Genomic DNA, 19365 nt, shown 5'->3' with positions numbered 1-19365 from the left:
GTTCACAACCATCACAATACGGAAAGTGATGAGTGGATAAATAATAACGATTGGGAAGATGCTAAGGAATGTATTGAACTTTTATAAAAATTTTATAATGCAACTCTTGCTTTTTCTAGACAATTTTATCCCACGGTAATCGAAATTTTAGCCTGCTTAACAGAAATAGCTAGAGTTTTATATGAGTATAAAGATAAATCCGGTTATCAAGCGGCTATTTTTCTATGACAACAAAATTTAAGAAGTATTTTTTTCCCATCCCAACTTTATTTATATTGGGTTCTCTTTTAAATCCTTGTTTTAAAATGTCTTATACTAGAGGATTGGTTAGACAAATTTATAAATATTTAGAAATTTCCGAGGGAGTTAAGCCATCTTTAATTGACGCTGAACTCGCGGTTGATGCCGAATTTAGAAAAACTTTTACTCATTATTCTACTTTGGAAGAAAGTGCTACACCCGTTGCTCCACGCCCTAGTACTTCTCAAAGTAACAAAAAGGGTTTATCGGGTTTGTCGATGCTAAAAGTTTTACATTCACATCCAACTCCTTCTCATAATGCAAACTTTGATGAATATCACCTTTATTTAATACAGTCAAATGTGGATATCAACCAACTAGATGATTTGGACATCTTAGCATGGTGGAAGAAATACAAGGCGAGTCATCCGATACTTTTAAGAATGAGTCGAGATATTTGTTATACCCCATTTTAACCGGGTTAGAGCGGAGCACAACATATTGGTGATTCCCATATTGCTTCGTTTTAAGGAGTCGCCACCTAATTGATTTTACGGTGAATTAGGACACCTAATTATTAACTAAGGTGAAGCTAAATAAACCTCCGTTAATAGCCTGCTTAATCAGTGTGATTCTAGGTAAGGGCTCTATATTATCCTAAAGGGAAGGGATTAGGCATCCTTTAGAATCCGTTAACTTACGGTTATCCGACCAAACTTAGGTTAATTAATTAGATTGAATAAGATGCTTGCAGCTTAAAAAAAAAAGGCTAAGAAATGTTGCTAAGGTTTATAAGTAAGAAAATGTAATAATCTACATGAAAGATTTTTAATGCTATTTAGAACTTACAGGAGTTGATATGGCTTTAAAACAAAAGATGCTGTTGAGAATGAGATTTGTGAAAAAAAAAAAAAAACAATAATTTACATAAAAGGAAGCTTCAAATGCCATTTAAGATAAACTTATAAATGTTGCTAACGCTTTAAATAAGAAGGCTATTAAAAATAAGATTAATATTTTTATATAAGAAGGAAATCTTAGAATGTCATTTGAAGTAAAATTTATAATAATTACTAATAACTTTAAAAGGAGGTAGCATAATAAAATGAGATTTACAAAATAGGATAATTTAACGTATAAATAAAGAAGATGCGAATTTATTGTAATGTTTAATAAATATTTAAACGAACCAAGCAATAAAGTGCTTAATTGACTTTAAGTTTTAAGAGTGTGAATAAAAAATAAAAATATAAAAAAAAGCTAATAGATTTCCTCTTTTATTTTTATTTTTTTTGTCTTTATCAACTATGCTTAATTAAGAATATACACGATTCATTAAAACTTGAAAAATTACTTAAAATGTGTCCGAATCTTGTTTGCATATTAACGATGTTTCGAAATTAAGACAACGCGAACGTGACTCCTTTAATTCGAAAAAATATGAATTTTATACTATCAATTAGTCTATAAGTAACTATTATGGATATTGTGAATAACTTTAATATAAAAGAAGAAACGTGGAATTTATAGAATTGATTATTAATCTGTCTTAAAATAACTACCCATTACTAAAATTAAATCTACTAATTCTTTTGGATTTATCTAAGTTAATAAGATGAAGTTAGTTGTACAAGATAAGAACAACAATAAAATAAGAGAGAGGGAGAAGGAAGAGATAAAATGGATCTGGCCTATTTTTAGGGCCCAACTGCTGCTGTTTTCATTTGGGCTTTGGCCCAGAATTCGATTTGCTGTTTCTCTGGCTGCGGGCAGAACCAGATACGGAGGAGGCGTCGTCGGGCTTTTAGCCCAACATAGAATGCGGGAGATGAGTCCCTCGGACTCGTATGCGGGGTTCATGCATAAAAAGAAAAGATTAGTAGAGTGAATACAAGGCTTATTCTTCAAATAAAAGAGAAAGCCGATAGCCGGAACAAATATAAACATCGTGTTAATAAACAAACAAGAACCGAACCTTGACATGCTAACTTAATAGAATAATTTCAATATCCAAGCAAACAAATGATTTATGCATACATGGTATCCAAAATAACAGAAGCAAAGATCTGGTCCAGCAGGTTAGGCAAGACACAATAATCTAATGACATGGAGAGATCCATATAAGAGCAAAAAGCAAGTTCGAGCTCAAGGGCCTGGACTGCAAATAAGGTTTGATATGGAAGAAAGAAACAATGTCACAAACAAAATTCCTACCCCCTTAACAGATCCTGCTTCCTTAAGGCTGGATGATATACCAAGGATACACTTGATATACAAGCCCATGACATACTAAAAGCATGTGAAGACAGTATACTTTGTATACCCTGATATATCCCCATGTGTATGACATCTTAATCGAGCAGAAAAAAGGTTACAATTCCAGTTCAGACCAATATTTACAAATCAGATCTCACCCTGTTCATTTCAGGTTTGAGATAAACTCGAACCATCACAGCGAAAACTTCCCTTTCTTGACAGCATATGCGAAACAATTTAGAAGAAAATGCATTCTATCTTACCTCTTACTCTTTCATTATTTTGGGTGACAATGTGAGGTATTTCAAAGAAAGGATGAGATGTCCATAGACAGGCATAACAATTCAGAATACTAAAAAAAATCAGTTATTTAAAAACAGGCTAATTGAGCTAAACTTCCAGCATTATCAGATTCATTAAATGAAACTCATTCAAGCCCCTTCCACAGATCATGCAATGGCTACAACAAGATCCCATGGTTTTCAAATACTCCACAAGATTAAAGAAGGACATAAATGAAATACTACATACATGTTCAGTTGTACGAAAGCATGAGCACTTAGTATATTCACATGAAATACATACGGATAGATAGACAAGGTAAGGTTTTAGATCTTTTTGACAGATAATCACACAAACTACATGACTCACTCTAAAAGGTTAACTGGGGTTGAACTTGGATTCCTGTTGATCCTATTTAGACTCATTGACACCATTTTGAACTTACTTTATCCATGCCGAAAACTAACTGAAACAAGTAGACAAATACCAATACTAAAAGATTTTCAGGAACATTTTGTGAATGGGCATAGACACAACAACAACACCATATTAGGCCAGATTGGACATCCTTCATTATTTAGAGTTATTAACCATCTAAACCATACTAAATGTAAGTCTATGTTTTAGATAGGATGAGCTTAAGTGAAACTAACAGTGGGATTCATACTTTAACTAATAGGCTAATATGTCCTTTGGGATTAGACATCGTTAGATCATTACCTATGCACTACTGCTTAAACAAAACTAAGTGATATCGTTCGAGGGTACTCAAGCCATTATTTGAAATCCTTATAACCGAATATTATTATCCAAGGGGTAGACAGCTAAACAATGGTTCGAATATCGGCTAGGCAATGCTCGAACATTGTCATGTTCATACCAACAAATCATCACTTCAAATCTGATATTCAAATAAACACATATCAACACACATTAAGGATAAACTAACTGAGTAAATTAAAACATATACGAACCTATGCAAACTATATCCAAGTAAACACTGGTACAATCATTCGTTACCATTGACAAAACCAGAGCAAACAGTACAGAACAAACAAGACCAAAATAAAAATAAGAAAGCGCGAAGGGGAAAGGGAGAATCACCTGCTTCGGGTGCAGCGAAATGGGTACGGGGCTTCGATCTATCCGCGAACACTTCGAATCTCCTTCGACCCGAACCCGAATCAAACTTGTGTGTTCTCGGATTCTATGCAATACACAAAAAAAAAAACAGAAGATCGATTTCGTATCTTAAATCGATGTAGAACGTTGTGACGACTGCGATCTTAATGCTTTCTGGGGATTTCTGGTGATAAAGATGAGAGTTTATTTATTTCTTTGGGGGTTTCTTTTTTCCGATCAAAGAAGACCTTTCTCTCCTTCCTCTCTCCCTTTCCTTTATAGTCGTTTAAAGGAAACGAGCGAGGGAAGAGCGTGGGGAACAGGATATGGTGGAGTCGGCAGAGGTGCGTGGTGACAGGTGCGGGAGTTCCGTGGAACAGAGGGATGGAGGATACAATAAAATAGGAGGGGGGGAACATGGTGAAGTGGAGCAGAGGGGAAGTGGGGGTGTCAGACGCGTGGGGGATGATGGAAGAGAGAAAGAGTGCGCAGCTAGGGTTTGAAGGAGGGGAGAAAGGGAGGAGGGAAAGGGGAAGCGGCGGTGGAAATGAAGAAATGAAGGGGAAACCCTAAAAAGGGTTTCCCTTATTTGGATGAAAAATGGATCGGACCCGGTCCATTTGTGGACCGGGTCAATTTTTAGACTGGGTATTAAAAAGATGGACTAGTGAATTAAAACATGGACTGGTCTAAAAATTGAGATAAAAAATATGGTCTAGTCCAAAATATTAGGAGTTAATCGGACTTTGATTTGGGGTCCGGTAAGTCAAAATACGGACCGAGTGCAAGAAATAGTTTGGCTTCTAAATTTGAATAAGAGACCCATTTTGATTAACGATGTACTAAGGGTGCCAGAATATCACCTAATACGGAAATATGTAATTATAAAAGATCCGGATAATAAAATTATATGATGTTGCAATGACCGTGCAATAATATTTAATAACAAATAAACGCTATCATTTTAAATGTGCGAAATAAACGCGATGTGTATGCGGAAGTTGGTAGAACGTTGAGAAATGCAAATTTCAATCATACTAAATAATAGCAGCAAGTAAATAGCGGTAGTAATACTGCTAATAATAATAACAATAATAATAATGGTAATAATGATAATGCTGATGACAATGGTGATAAAATAATAATAGATATAATAATAATAGTAGATAACAAATATTGATAATTAATAACAAAATAACAATAAGAATAATGATAAATAATTAATAATAATAATAAAGATGATAATAATAATAATAATAAATGACAATTATTGATAATAACAAAATGATAATATATTAATAATAATAACAATAATAGTGATAATAATAAAATAATAATGATAATAATAATAATAATAATAGAATAACGATGATAATGATGATTAATAACTAATAACAAAATAACGCTGATAATAATGATTAGTAATTAATAATAATAATAATAATAATAATAATGGAAATAACAAGAATAATAATAATCAATGACAATTAGTAATAATGATAATTTAAGAATAATAATAATTAATAATAATAATAATAATAATAATAATAATAATAATAATAATAATAATAATAATAATAATAATGATGATGATGATGATGATAATAATAACTGCAGTAGGATAATAAAACGTGGATGTTAATAAAAGACTAATAATTATAGTAAAATTTAAGTGCATGTTTTAATTTCTCAAAATACCAGAAGTATAAATAGGTATTTCGGGGGAGATGCGGGACAAAATTGGGTGTCAACAATATTCTTACGGTTCAAATATCAACCGTGGCTTCGGAAAGTGAATTTAGTCAAGGAAGACAACAAATTGGAGACCATAGACACTCATTATCCGGATTTAGCTTGCAAGTACTAGTTTGCATTCACGATTGGATTAGATCAGAGCAACGCAACCAAAACTTGGAGCGGTGGAAGGCGAAGAGGAAGAGATTGAAGAATTGATGGCAAGTGGAGTAGACCAAATGGAAGACTTTGAAGATATCTCAATGACCGAATTTAATATTGCGGAGATTAGCGAAATGATTCAAACTTTTTGATTTTATTCTTATACTACTTTTTTGCAACTCACGTATTATTTGCAAGTTAAAAAAAAAAACTACAACTTGCAAATAAATGTTATCCATTAATGAATAAAATATGTGGCTCATTGAGCTTTCTTCTATTTACTTGTGTTCATATTCTTACTTATATTAAGTTAGGAATATACCTAAAATATACTAAGAATATACTAATAATATACATCTACTTAAATTAAAAAATAGAAAGTTATATACTTGGAAAAATAACTTAAGTATAATACATATAACTTAAAAATAACTTAAGTTATATACTTATATGTATATAAGTAGCTAAGCATATAAGTTAAGTTTTTTCTAAGTTTATAAATTTCTATTTTATAACTTAAGTATATTTATATTATAAGTATATTCTTAGTATATTTTAGGTATATCTAGTATAAATATACTTAAGTTATAAATAGAAAGTTATAAACTTAAAAACAACTTAACTTATATGCTTAGCTACTTATAATATACACATACTTGAGTTATAAAATAGAAATTTATAAAAAAAAAACTTAAGTTATTTAGTAACTGAACTTATAAACTTAGAAATAACTTAAACATAGTGTATATATATAAGTATATTTATATAATATACATATACTTGACCTTGAGTTATAAAATAGAAAGTTATAACCTTAGGAAAAAAAAACAATCTAGAATTTTATAATATTCATAAATTTTTAGTTAGTAAATATATAAACTTAATTTATGATACATATAACTTAAGCATATAACTTAATATATTTATATATTGTTAGTTAGTAAATATATAAACTTTAATTATAAATTTATATAACATATCTAAATATACCTACAATATACTAAGAAATACTACAATATACATATACTTAAGAAAAACTATATAAACTTTAGTTATAAACTTATATAACATATATAAATATACCTACAATATACTGAGAAATACTATAATATACATATACTTAAGAAAGAAAAACATTTTTTTACGTTTTAACCGGCCGGGTCCGGTTTCCGCATTTCCACCGGTGACCGGTTCCGGATTTTTGACCAGAAACCAGCCGGTTTCCGGTTTCCGGTTCCGGCCAGGTCCAACCGGTTGACAAGCTTAGTTTAGGGAATAACCTATGTATTTCCCCTAAATCATATCAGGATAAGTTATACATGATTCAAAGGATTTTCATCAAGAGGGTTAAAAAATACTGATAAGGTAAATACACGAAGAAGACAAGGGGGTCAACATCAATTATATATACATAAAAGATGAGTAATAATTTAAACCTTATATATACAATGCAATTTTTCGTCGAAAGAGAACCCCCCTCAACCCCACCTATCTCCAATCCTAAACACCATGATTACCTCACTCAATTAATTCATCAAACCAACGAGCTGTAATTGTGCTGCAGTATTTTTTTATTTATTTAATTATTTTCCATTCAATCTCTCTTTCCTCCCTAGCTACTATAACTAGAAATTGAAAAGCTCACTCGAAAACGAAGGGCATCCATCCATTAAAAGTATGCCGCGGTCATAGCTACTCTTCCTATTCCTGCCTGGATTGACTTAGCATGTCAGATTCATATCATGTAACGATATGCGTGGGTATTTAAGAGGGAAACCTCCCTATCTAGACTTTCTTTTCTCTAAGATAAGAATTTGAGACCTCCGATTAGCTAAAAATATCAAAATTCTATCCATTTCATCACTACTCCCTTATCATGCAATATTAGCTTTTTTTAAGGCCAAAAAAATACTCCCTCCATCCCAATTTATGTGTCTTACTTTTCTTTTATTTGTCCTAAAAATAGTGTCTCTTTCTATTCCTAAAAAGAGTGTCTATTTCTAAATTTTGTGACTTCAGATTTTGAAGATCTAATTGTGAGAGAAAATATGAAGGGTAGATTTGGTCCCACTGATCGTGCCAAGTGTAATAAATAATTTTTCAAAACAAGTTTGGGGAATAACCTATGTATTTCCCCTAAATCATACCAGGATAAGTTATACATGATTCAAAGGATTTTCTTTAAGAGGATTAAAAAATATAAAGATACACAAAGAAGACAAGGGGGTCAACATCAACTATATATACATAAAGATGATAATAATTTGAACCTTATATATACAATACAATTTCCAGTCGAAGGAGAACCCCCTCAACCCTACCTAGCTCCGGTCCTAAACACCGTGATTACTTCACTCAATTAATTCATCAAACCAACGAGCTCTAATTGTGCTGCAGTATTTTTTTTATTTAATTATTTTCCATTCAATCTCTCTTTCCTCTCTAGCTACTATAACTAGAAGTTGCAAAGCTCACTCGAAAACGAAGGGCATCCATCCATTAAAAGTATGCCACGGTCATAGCTACTCTTCCTATTCCTGCCTGGATTGACTTAGCATGTCAGATTCATATCATGTAACGATATGCATGGGTCTATTTAAGAGGGAAACCCTCCCTATCTAGACTTCTTAATTCTCAAGATTAGAATTCGAGACCTCCGATTAGTTAGAATATCAAAATTTTATCCATCTCACCACTACTCTCTTATCATGTAATATCAGCTTTTTTTAAGACTAAAAAAATACTCCATCCATCCCAATTTATGTGTCTTACTTTTATTTTTAATATGTCCCTAAAAGAGTGTCTCTTTCTATTCCTAAAAAGAGTGTTTCTTTCTAGATTTTGTGGCTTCAGATTTTGCATCTAATTTGTGAGAGAAAATATGAAAGGTAGATTTAGTCCACTGGGCGTGCCAAGTGTAATAAATAATTTTTCAAAACAAGTTTAGGGAATAACCTATGTATTTCCCCCAAATCATACCAGGATAAGTTATACATGATTCAAAGGATTTTCATTAAGAGGGTTCAAAAATATAAAGAAGTAAATACACGAAGAAGACAAGGGGGTCAACATCAAATATATATACATAAAAGATGAGTAATAATTTGAACCTTATATATACAATGCAATTTCCCGCTGAAGGAGAACCCTCTCAACGCTACCTAGCTCGGGTCCTAAACACCATGATTACTTCACTCAATTAATTCATCAAACCAACGAGGTCTAATTGTGTTGCAGTATTTTTTTTATTTAATTATTTTCCATTCAATCTTTCTTTCCTCTCTAGCTACTATTATATATAACTAGAAGTTGCAAAGCTCACTCGAAAACGAAGGGCATCCATCCATTAAAAGTATGCCACGGTCATAGCTACTCTTCCTATTCCTGCCTGGATTGACTTGGCATGTCAGATTCATATCATGTAACGATATGCATGGGTCTATTTAAGAGGGAAACCCTCCCTATCTAGACTTCTTAATTCTCACCATTAGAATTCGAGACCTCCGATTAGTTAGAATATCAAAATTCTATCCATCTCACCGCTACTCTCTTATCATGCAATATCAGCTTTTTTTAAGACCAAAAAAATACTTCCTCCATTCCAACTTAAGTGTCTTACTTTTCTTTTTGATATGTTCTAAAAAGAGTGTCTCTTTCTATATTTAGTAAGTTGATTATTCAAACATGTTACATGACAAGTTTGAAACCACAAGATTCAAAGCACATTTTAGTACATTACACACATTTTTAATTTAGGACCACAAGATTCAAAAGTCTCTTTTTATTCCCTAAACTTTTAGCACAGTCAAACGAAGACATTTAAATTGGAACGGAGAGAGTAATTTTTTAAGAGTTCGAAACCTATGGTTCATCATTATCATCAAGATTTTAACTTGCCAATCTTGTTTTCCAAACTCATTTTGGTATCTTTCTTCTAACTTGTCATCTTCTATTTTCCTATCCTTGTTTTGCTACAACATCGTTTTTCTGTTTAATTATTTCGTATTCGGAACTCACTAACTCAATTAATTCATGTTTGCATCGTGTAGCCATATAAAACCTATAAAAAAAAACGCATTCCCTATCAAGAATTTCACCATTCTCAGAACTTGAACCTGAAACTTCTATTTGTCATCAATCTCTCTCTCCTTTATTTATTTATTTATTTATTTATTTATTTTTTTTTTTTTTGCGATTCATTTTGCTATCTTGATCCTCCTCGTTTAAGTAGAGACGTCTTAATGTGAGACTTCTTATCCTCATCTTGGTACTCTTGTTTGTACAGAATTGCTGACTCACCTCTTTATCATGTAGTATCTGTTTATCCAAAAACTTGGAACACTTATTAGCCATTCCATCTCCTATAATTACACATTGCAACCCCAATTTTCCACAAAACTTCTACTTTGCCACAAAAGTTTAATTAACTTTTATATGCTGATAGAATAAAAGAATCTCTCGACAAAGCTTTCCATACTACTAGAGAGCGCCATTACAGGTATGTTTTCCAACAAAGATTGTTGTTTCGCGATATATTTACGAAAATGAAATACTGTACCGGGTCCTATGATAGAATAATGTTGGATTAAGATTACGTGAACACTAGTTTATTCTAGCTGCAAAAAGTGGCATAGTAAATCATAATGTTCCGTTACATAGTAAATCATACTTATAATCCTTATCAATTTGGATGAAACTATAAATCAGGTCGAACCAAATAATTAAAGCTCAAAGTAAGATAAGAAATTAGCCAAACCCGCCCTAATGGATTGTATCTTGTTTTTCGAGGCCCATGTGCAAAAGTACTTCTACATCAACCTTGGAAAAATCTTTTTTTTTGTGCGGATTGCCCTTCATTTGGGGTGGTCTTTAATTTTAGCCCCTCAAATTGGTGGTCTTTAAGTATTGCCTCTCGCTTAACACGCTGAGGTTGTGGGTTCGAACTCCAGCTCAGTAAAAAAAAAAAAAAATCGCAAAGCAGAATTTTACAAATCTACCATGTAAATTCTGCCTATTTGGGCCTTAAGGCAGAATTTGCATGGACACAGGCAGAATTTGCACAAGCTGAAATTCTGCCTGAAGGGCAGAATTTAAAGACCACCATTTTGAGGGGTAAAAATTAAAGACCACCTCCAGCAAAGGGCAATCCTACAAATTGCCGTGGAAAAATTATAGTCAAATATCACTTGGTCATCTAGTTTACAAAATATGTACACAATGCATAAGTAGTGTATACTTTATACTAAATATTAGTAAACTAGTTGATTGATGGGTACATTTACATAAGTTTCCCTATAATAGGTTAAACTATATTAATAGCATATGGCTTTACAATATCACTTCATGTTACGTACATTATGTTGGGTTAAATCATCCCAAAGATCACCTTTTGGATACTTTTTAATATGTGAATGACAAAAGAATTTCTCGGTAGTTGTTCAAGCAAACACCAACTTTAGGACTTACTTTACCAGTTTGGCCATGAAAATTTTTCACCTTTTTCGGATTTTTTTTCACTTTATTTGAAAATTAGCTTTTGGTCATGAAAATTCCAAATATAACTTAAAATTGTATTTGAAATTTAAAAAACACCTAAAATCATGTCTTCACTTTCAGTACATTCATATAACAAAATATTTTTTGCAAAAGCTATAACCAAACCAAACACAAACTCCAGCTTCATAATTCCAAATAAAGTGAAAAATATTTGGTGTTCATGCCAAACGCCTGCTTAAAGTTTGTATTTAGGATTTGTTCTTTCCTTTTCTCTTTTCCTTGACCAGAAAAATTTCTGTTGGTTAAGCTTATGATACTCCAGCCTCCACATAAGCAATAGTTCGTCCAAAGACTCGGAAGTGTTTTTTATGTAAAAGGCATGTTCAATTTCTTTTTTTGGTCATTTTTTACTTGTTCAACTAAACACATATTAGAAGCCAACTCATCTATTGGTTGATCGTTTCGTAGACAACTTGGATATAGTTTCAGTCCTCAAAAATCTAAGATTAAACTAACCCTGCTTATTCCGTGGGCTTTGGTCTAGCCGTAATAGTATACTACTATATAACGTGTGATATGTTGGTTAAACGTTCACGTTGCAAATTCGAACATGACATGTACAAAAATTAATTTTCTCAGTTTCAATTTAAGTTTTTTAGTTTGATTGCACACATAATTTAAAAAACAGAATGAGGTAGACTTTTGAATCTTATGGTCTTAAATCAAATATGTGTGTAGTTCTTTAAATCTTGTGATCTTAAACTTGCTATGTAGAATATTGAAATTGAAAAATTTACTAAATATAAAAAGATACACTCTTTTTTCAGACAGATAAAAAGAAAAATAAGATACTTAAATTGAAACGGAAGACGAAATAATTAAATGGAGAAGAATAGAAACCGGCTAATTATCTATTAAATTTCGAACGGTGCGTGAGAGACCCCCTCAAAAGAATTTTGGTCATAGAAAACCATGCTAGTTACGTGCCTTAATCTAGATGGACACATAATTTGTTTTTTCTTTTTTTGTCAGAAGTGGGAGGGACACATAAATTGACAGAGAAACTTTGTGTCTTCTTTTTCTAATCAAAAGACATGTGGCCTCACACCAAAGAGTGTCAGATCCGCTAATTTTTAATTATTTGGAGTTTAGTTAACCAATCACCTGTAGCACGTAACATCTTTAAAACAGAATCACTATTACAAGGTACCACGGGTTTAGTTGCTTTGGTCCAAATGTTGATTTACCAAAAATATACAAATGTTAAATTTTGATCACAATAATTCAATAAACAATGAAGTGATATTTCAAAATCATAAAATTCAAAATACTGGATCCGCATCCGTTTTTAAGGTACTCGCCCATTAGTTTAAGACAAGTTCAATCATCTTGAGCTGATGATAAAGTTAAACACTCGGGGGTCACCATAAAAAACTGTGATAGGATGAATATGATCCTTTCACCTTATTCGGAGATCTCGTGTTTGAGTTCTGAAATTGAATTCGATAAGAAGCTCTTCCCCTTTTAATGCGTCTTATATGACGCGAATCAGAATTAATCAAGGCTCCAAAATGAATACTAAACATCATGTGGAAGACAAAAAACACACTCATGGGACTTTACGTCTTGATGGATGCATTCACGTACACCACATTCTGAAAAATATGTACATAAAATTGTGGGGAGACCACAAGTTGGAGTTGAAAATTTGTACCAATTTGCAAACCAAATATTTATTTGAAAATGTTTTTTAAAAAGAGATTTATATATATATATATATATAACTAAACGGGACCTTACTATACTATCAGTAAAAGTGTCTAATCTGTGTCTCCGTTGTTTAACACATCCAAGCTTAACAGTTAGGTGTTTGTCTCAAAATCATTAAAGAAAGTTCTACAACTTTCCAAAAATTGAAAAATACACTAGATATTTATTCCTAGTTTTTGCAAAACTTATTTTTTTATTTTTTCTTTAAAAATGTTTGGTCAGCTTTTTTTCTCAAAAGAATATTAAAAAATTGAAATAATTTTCAACACCACGAGGAGTCTATAGCTCTCATCCTGGCGCGTGGCGAACCTTCGACCACATAGCATCAGATCCGACATGTACCAAAGTGGGACCCAGTTAGAACACGGATCTTTTTTCAGTTCAAGCAAATTTTTGACAGAATTTTCTATTAAAAATGTTTTTTTTTTAATATTTCAAACCATCCATGCAAAACAAAACAAAAAAAGTACTTATTGTTTAACTATTGTCCTCTTAAATTGTTGAAGACCGGATGATTGAGATTTCATCATTCTTAATTAGAGATGTCGAAAGTAAAATGAAAACCTTTTTTTAGTAGATAGGAATATATGTAATATGTAACGTATGGGTTAGTCTGAATATACTAGATTTGACATGAGTTGTAGTCAAATTTCGAACTCAAATTCATAAAGTTCAAATCTTGAATTTATTCCTATTGGTAAGGAGTACTTTATTTCTATAGTAAGAATTCAAATTAGTTGGACCAGTGATCTTTCGGATGATTAAAGCAGGGATAGATGTAGCCATAAATTTACAAGTTCACGTGAACTAATAACTTTTGCTTATTTGTATTAAGAAAATACTAAATATTATAAATTTTTAATTGTCACCAAATTATTATTATTATTATTATATATTAATTTGAGATTGTTATAAAACCCATAAACTTAAAGAATGTGAACCCAAATTAATTGGATCAGTAAACTTCGGATACCAGATGATAATAAAATGGAGCGTGAAGCTCCATAAGTCTAAAAAACGAGTGGCCTTTAACAAAACACTTCTATTCCTACGAGGCCACAACTATCATTTTTGTTTCTCTATTTAAAGCCCAAAAATTAACAACCAAAGTTCCAGTTTCAGAATTCAGAGTACTTTCAAATTGAGCTGAAGTTTCAACTTGAAAATGGAGACCAATGGGGTGATGGTGAAGTCATATTTGTCTGACGGAGTTAACAACCTAGAAATTGAAACCCCAAACAATATCACAATCAAAGGCATTCTTGGATTGTTAATGGCAAATACAGAAACAACATCTGATGATGAAGATGAAGAAAATGGTTGCAACAATCTGAAGAAGAATATGAAGAGGAAGAAGAAAGTGATATCATTGGGAATGGGTGACCCTACAGCATATTCTTGTTTTCATTCACCTGCTGTTGCACAGGATGCTGTTCTTGAAACTCTTGCTTCTCAAAAATTCAATGGTTATTCTCCAACTGTTGGCCTTCCTCAAGCAAGAAAGTAATGTACACTCACTTCAATTCTTTTTTCTTTTTCTTTTTATAACTGAATGTCTAGGCCAGCTTGCATGTAACTCGACTAATTTCATTGGATACTTGCTATTTTCCACCGGCACGGGTATTAAGTAACTTTGTCCGGCTTGGACAGATGAGGAGAAATCGTCTAGTATTTTTGCTTCTATTGAAATTTAAACTTGAGATTTCATGACTCCGCAACAAAAAAATCACCTCAATTCTTTTTTTCTTTTATTACTCTGGTCCAGCTTACTCGCACCTCGATTAATTTCACGGGTACATGTTACCTCCCATCAGCAGAGATATCGGATAACTCTATCCACCGTGGCTTGGACAGATAAGAAGAAATCACCTAATATTTTTGCTTCGGTGGAATTTTAATCGGAGACTTCATGGTTCTCTCCTTCACTTTTTGCTGCAAACATATTGAACTAGGAAAAATATGATATAACCTATATATACACCGATAATCTAAAGATTTTTATAGTATCGGTATAATTTAACATGGTGTAGTAGGTGACATGTCTTATTTTTAAGTTACTAATCTCACTATTATGAATGTTTACATGTCGGAGTAATTATCTTTTTAGGTAACCTGATGGTCTAAAAATTCACTTACGATGTCAGTTTGCAGAGGTTAAAATAGGCAAGACATGAGTGTTTGTTGTTAATGTGTAGGCACTGTTACTTCCTCTGGTCCCAAAATATTAGTCGTTTTGGTGATCTGAATTTGTTTCGAAGTATTTGGCGTTTTAGAAAAACAAGAAGTTATTCATTGTTTTTTTCGAATCTACCCATGTTGTTCCCAACATTAAAATGTTAATTAAGTGAGACGTCTAATGAGAGATAAATGGTAGTTTAGACAAATACTCTTATATTGAAGGTTATTACATGTCATTCTTAGTTAAGACTGCAAAAAACTTCTCACAGATAATATGGATAAGGAGGTAGTAACTTCTTTTTTGTTTTTTGTTTTTTTGATTTGAAGTTTCAGAATGTTCAATGAAGTTATTCTGTTCTTATGTTTTACTACTTGGTTCCTTAATTTTAACTTCTTGTTGAATATTTTTTGATCGAACAGGGCGATCGCAGATTATTTATCCCGTGAACTTCCAGACAAGTTATGTGCAGATGATGTTTATGTCACAGCTGGTTGCACCCAAGCCATTGAAATAGCCTTGTCCATTTTGGCTCGCCCTGGTTCTAACATATTGCTGCCAAGGCCTGGTTTCCCAATTTATGCACTTTGTGCTGCCTTTAGACACATCGAAGTTCGATACTTTGATCTTGTTCCAGGCAAGGGCTGGGAGGTTGATCTCAATGCTGTTGAAGCTCTAGCAGATCGTAACACGATTGCAATAGTTGTTATAAATCCTGGCAATCCTTGTGGAAATGTTTATAGTTACGAGCATCTTCAAGAGGTTGTCCTTACTGCTTTTTTTCCACACAACTATTACTACCTTTTTTTTTTTAATAATCGTGGTGTCCGGGCCAATTTGCGTGTTTGGCCAAGCTTTCAACATATGCTTATTTTGAAAAGTGTTTTTCAAAAAAGTACTTTTGAAAAGTAGCAGTTTGTGTTTGCCTAATCAATTTGTGAAAGCACTTCTGTCAGTATTAGAGCTGTACTTTGTGCTTGGCTAATGTTCCAAAAGTGGTGAGGGAAAGCTATTTTTTTTATCTTCTGAAAAACAACTTCTACTACTACTCAAAAGCGCTTATTTTTCCCTAAAAGCTTAGACAAACACCTTAACCTTCTTTAGAATAAGCACTTATTGAAAATTAAAAAAAAAAAAAACACTTTTAGCTATCCAGAAGCTTGACCAAACAAGCTATAATTCCACGGGGTACTTGATACCTCCCCCAAACACAAGTACCGAGTAATTCTATCCACCAAGGCTTTGGATAGATGCGAAGAAAAGACCTACTGTTATTTGCGTCCGCTGGATTTGAACCTAAGATTCGATTACTGTTTTTCTTTCCTTTTTGCATTCTGTATTAGTTATGAGATTTTGTTTTCGTGTTAATATCAGATTGCAGAAACTGCAAAGAAGCTTAGGACCATAGTGATCGCAGATGAAGTATATGGGCATCTTGCTTTTGGTGCTAAACCATTTGTGCCTATGGGAGTTTTTGGAGCCATTGCTCCCGTGCTTACTCTCGGTTCTTTGTCTAAACGATGGTTAGTCCCTGGCTGGCGCCTCGGTTGGCTTGTCACAAATGATCCCAATGGCACCTTCAAAAACCCAAAGGTTTGTACTACACAACATGATTAGGCTATGCTGCTTGGACCCTCCAAAAATGTTGCCGTATTCGTGTCGGATCCTCCGAAAATGCATAGTTTTTGAAGGATCAGACACACACCCAACGATATTTTTGAAGAGTCTGAGCAACATATATAGTGATCAATTATTCCATTACAATCCTTAATATCTCTGTTTATGATGTTCTTCCATATATATTTTTTTCTCTTTATTGACTTATCTTGATTACCAGTTTGTTGAGCGCATTAAGAAGTATTGTGACATTTGCGGAGGTCCAGCTACCTTTATACAGGTTTGCATTTTGTCCCTATTCTCTCATATTTTTTGTCAAACGTATATGTCTAAGGCGTCTTAGAATTGTAGCTTAAGCTTTGATAAGTCGTAAATACAATTAGTGCAAAGTCATTTAATTGAATCTCATGTAAACTTACCTGATAATAGCAACCATTAATGTGTAGGCGGCTGTCCCTTGCATTATTCAGCAAACCGAAGATGTCTTCTTCAGGAAGACCGTTAACTTGTTGAAGCGGACTGCAGACATTTGTTGCGAAAAGATAAAGGAGATTCCTTGTATTAGCTGCCCACATAAACCGGAAGGCTCAATGGCTGTAATGGTGAGCAGTGAGAGAAATCAAACACCTATAAGTTTATCCAGTATATGCTCTCATTTTTAAAACAATTTCTCTATTATATGCAGGTGAAGCTGAATGTATCACTTTTGACAGACATTAGTGACGATATTGACTTCTGTTTCAAACTGGCGAAAGAGGAATCTGTTATACTCCTTCCAGGTAAGAACTAAAGAATTGAGGAAATAAATGATTAATCTTAGAACTAATAAAGGTAAAACCACAACTTAGGATGCAAGGAGACATCTCTCGCAGCTTATGGACCTTTTAGACCACGATCTTTTTGGGAAAACTGAAAATCGTATGAGAAAATGTTAGACCACGGTCTAAAATTTTGTCTGTCTCAACGGCTATATTTGTACAACTTTTAAAAATAGGGACAAAATCTAAATGGTCACTTAGAAAAGGAACATTGCATAAATCAGCCGAAGAACAGAAAAAGAGGTAATATATAGTTCAGGAAACAACGACAATTGTTTGCAAATATGTAAGAGTAAGCATTTATACAAATAATGAGGCGATTTACCTTGACTAAAACACTTGCAGGACTTGCTGTGGGTCTAAAGAATTGGATTAGAATAACCTTTGCAGCGGATCCGTCTTCTCTTGAAGAAGCACTAGGAAGGCTCAAGTCGTTCTGTCAAAGGCATTCATATCAACAAAATGTTCATTGTTGATTGCAGTTAGTAAGCAATCCTTGTAATAGATCTTCTACGCTGAGCACCTCAGCTACCGTTAGTTGCTAAGTCACAGTATAAATTGTACAATCACAGTGTAAATTACAGCAATATATTGATTTATAAACATGCAATGACTATAGTAATGTTACAGGCTGATTACATGGAAAGTTACAAACATATTGAACTGCCAATATTGTTCCCGATGTACCTATTAATTTGTGTAACAGAGCCCTTGAATTACACAAACTAAAAATGTAATAAATAATTAATATCGAACTTGACTCTGCATTTAGAATCTTACGCATTGCATAATAGGATTTGCTTTGAGCTGAAATGGCATTTTTGCACTGTTTGCCTCGGCTACATGACAAAGTGAAGACTTAATAGACTTGAAGCTTGAATTCTGCTTCTAAAACTCATGCTAATACCAAAATGTTATCAAAGACTTGAATTGCCCGAGGATCGACATTTTGCATACATGTAAACTGTAGCGAAGTCAGGAATTTAGTCAAGAGTGTTAAAAGGCTAATATATATGTATAAAATACAATATTTGACCTATATACACAATATAATTTTCTATATACTCAGTATAATTTTTCTATGAAGGGTGTTCTATACCACTTCATGTAAATCAATGCACTATCGACAAACACATTGGAAGAAGCGTGTACCTTAAGGAGGAATGGATCACTTTCAATGGATACGTAAAGCGGAGGAAGCCACAACTGTTAGGATTGGAAAAGTCTTCTATTCATAACCGGAACAGAATTACAGTACGAGGAGCAACTCTCACACTCAACTATTACAAAAAACCAATCCTAAACTTAATACCTATATCTCACTCAAGTGTTTTCCTTACTGTTTTTCTCTCTTGCTCTTGGTGATGCTACAAATGATAGAAGGCTTCCCTATTTATAGGGATGAAATGAACCTATTGATGTCATTTGTGACTCAAGCAAGCACTTGACAATTTGTCAAATACAAGGAAGATGTTTTCTTCCTCAAAACAAGGGAAATGTTTTCTTCCTTGTTTTCTTCCTTAAAATGAGCGAGATGTTTCCTTCCTCAAATTATGGGATGGACCCAACAAATCTCCCCCTCCAGTCCCATACACCTGAAGGAGGGTACACTGGCTTTTAGTTTGAGTGTATGCCGACAAGTTCTTTGGACAATTCGAACTTGTCTCTCGGTACCACCTTGGTCAGCATGTC

General features: G+C 33.1%; 1 protein-coding gene across 3 annotated transcripts; it reads left to right on the top strand.

Moving 5' to 3' along the window:
- Positions 1 to 10177: 10177 nt before the first annotated feature.
- LOC132628881 (probable aminotransferase TAT2) lies at positions 10178 to 18276 on the top strand. Of its 3 annotated transcripts, none has more exons than XM_060344640.1 (8): positions 10178 to 10294; positions 14179 to 14565; positions 15661 to 16000; positions 16613 to 16831; positions 17076 to 17135; positions 17302 to 17457; positions 17541 to 17634; positions 18019 to 18276. In XM_060344640.1, the coding sequence occupies exons 2-8, from the start codon at positions 14228 to 14230 to the stop codon at positions 18147 to 18149; spliced, it is 1338 nt and encodes a 445-aa protein (XP_060200623.1). In that variant the 5' UTR covers positions 10178 to 10294; positions 14179 to 14227; the 3' UTR covers positions 18150 to 18276. The 3 variants fall into 3 exon arrangements, with proteins under 3 accessions (XP_060200623.1, XP_060200628.1, XP_060200621.1); XM_060344645.1 differs by having other exon boundaries at positions 10273 to 10294; positions 14185 to 14565; XM_060344638.1 differs by lacking the exon at positions 10178 to 10294 and having other exon boundaries at positions 14037 to 14565.
- The last annotated feature ends 1089 nt before the right edge of the window (positions 18277 to 19365 follow it).

This window comes from Lycium barbarum, chromosome 1 (genome assembly GCF_019175385.1).
Source record: "Lycium barbarum isolate Lr01 chromosome 1, ASM1917538v2, whole genome shotgun sequence".
Classification (NCBI taxonomy): Eukaryota; Viridiplantae; Streptophyta; class Magnoliopsida; order Solanales; family Solanaceae; genus Lycium; species Lycium barbarum.
The sequence above is the reverse complement of the archived record's forward strand: the minus strand, read 5'-3'. Positions and strand labels throughout refer to the sequence as shown.

Coding starts and splice junctions, on each gene's coding strand:
- LOC132628881 (XM_060344640.1), top strand. CDS start 14,228: ATGGAGACCAATGGGGTGATGGTGAAGTCATATTTGTCTGACGGAGTT. Junction 17,136..17,301: donor GTCCAGCTACCTTTATACAG/GTTTGCATTTTG, acceptor ATTAATGTGTAG/GCGGCTGTCCCTTGCATTAT. Junction 17,635..18,018: donor ATCTGTTATACTCCTTCCAG/GTAAGAACTAAA, acceptor AAACACTTGCAG/GACTTGCTGTGGGTCTAAAG.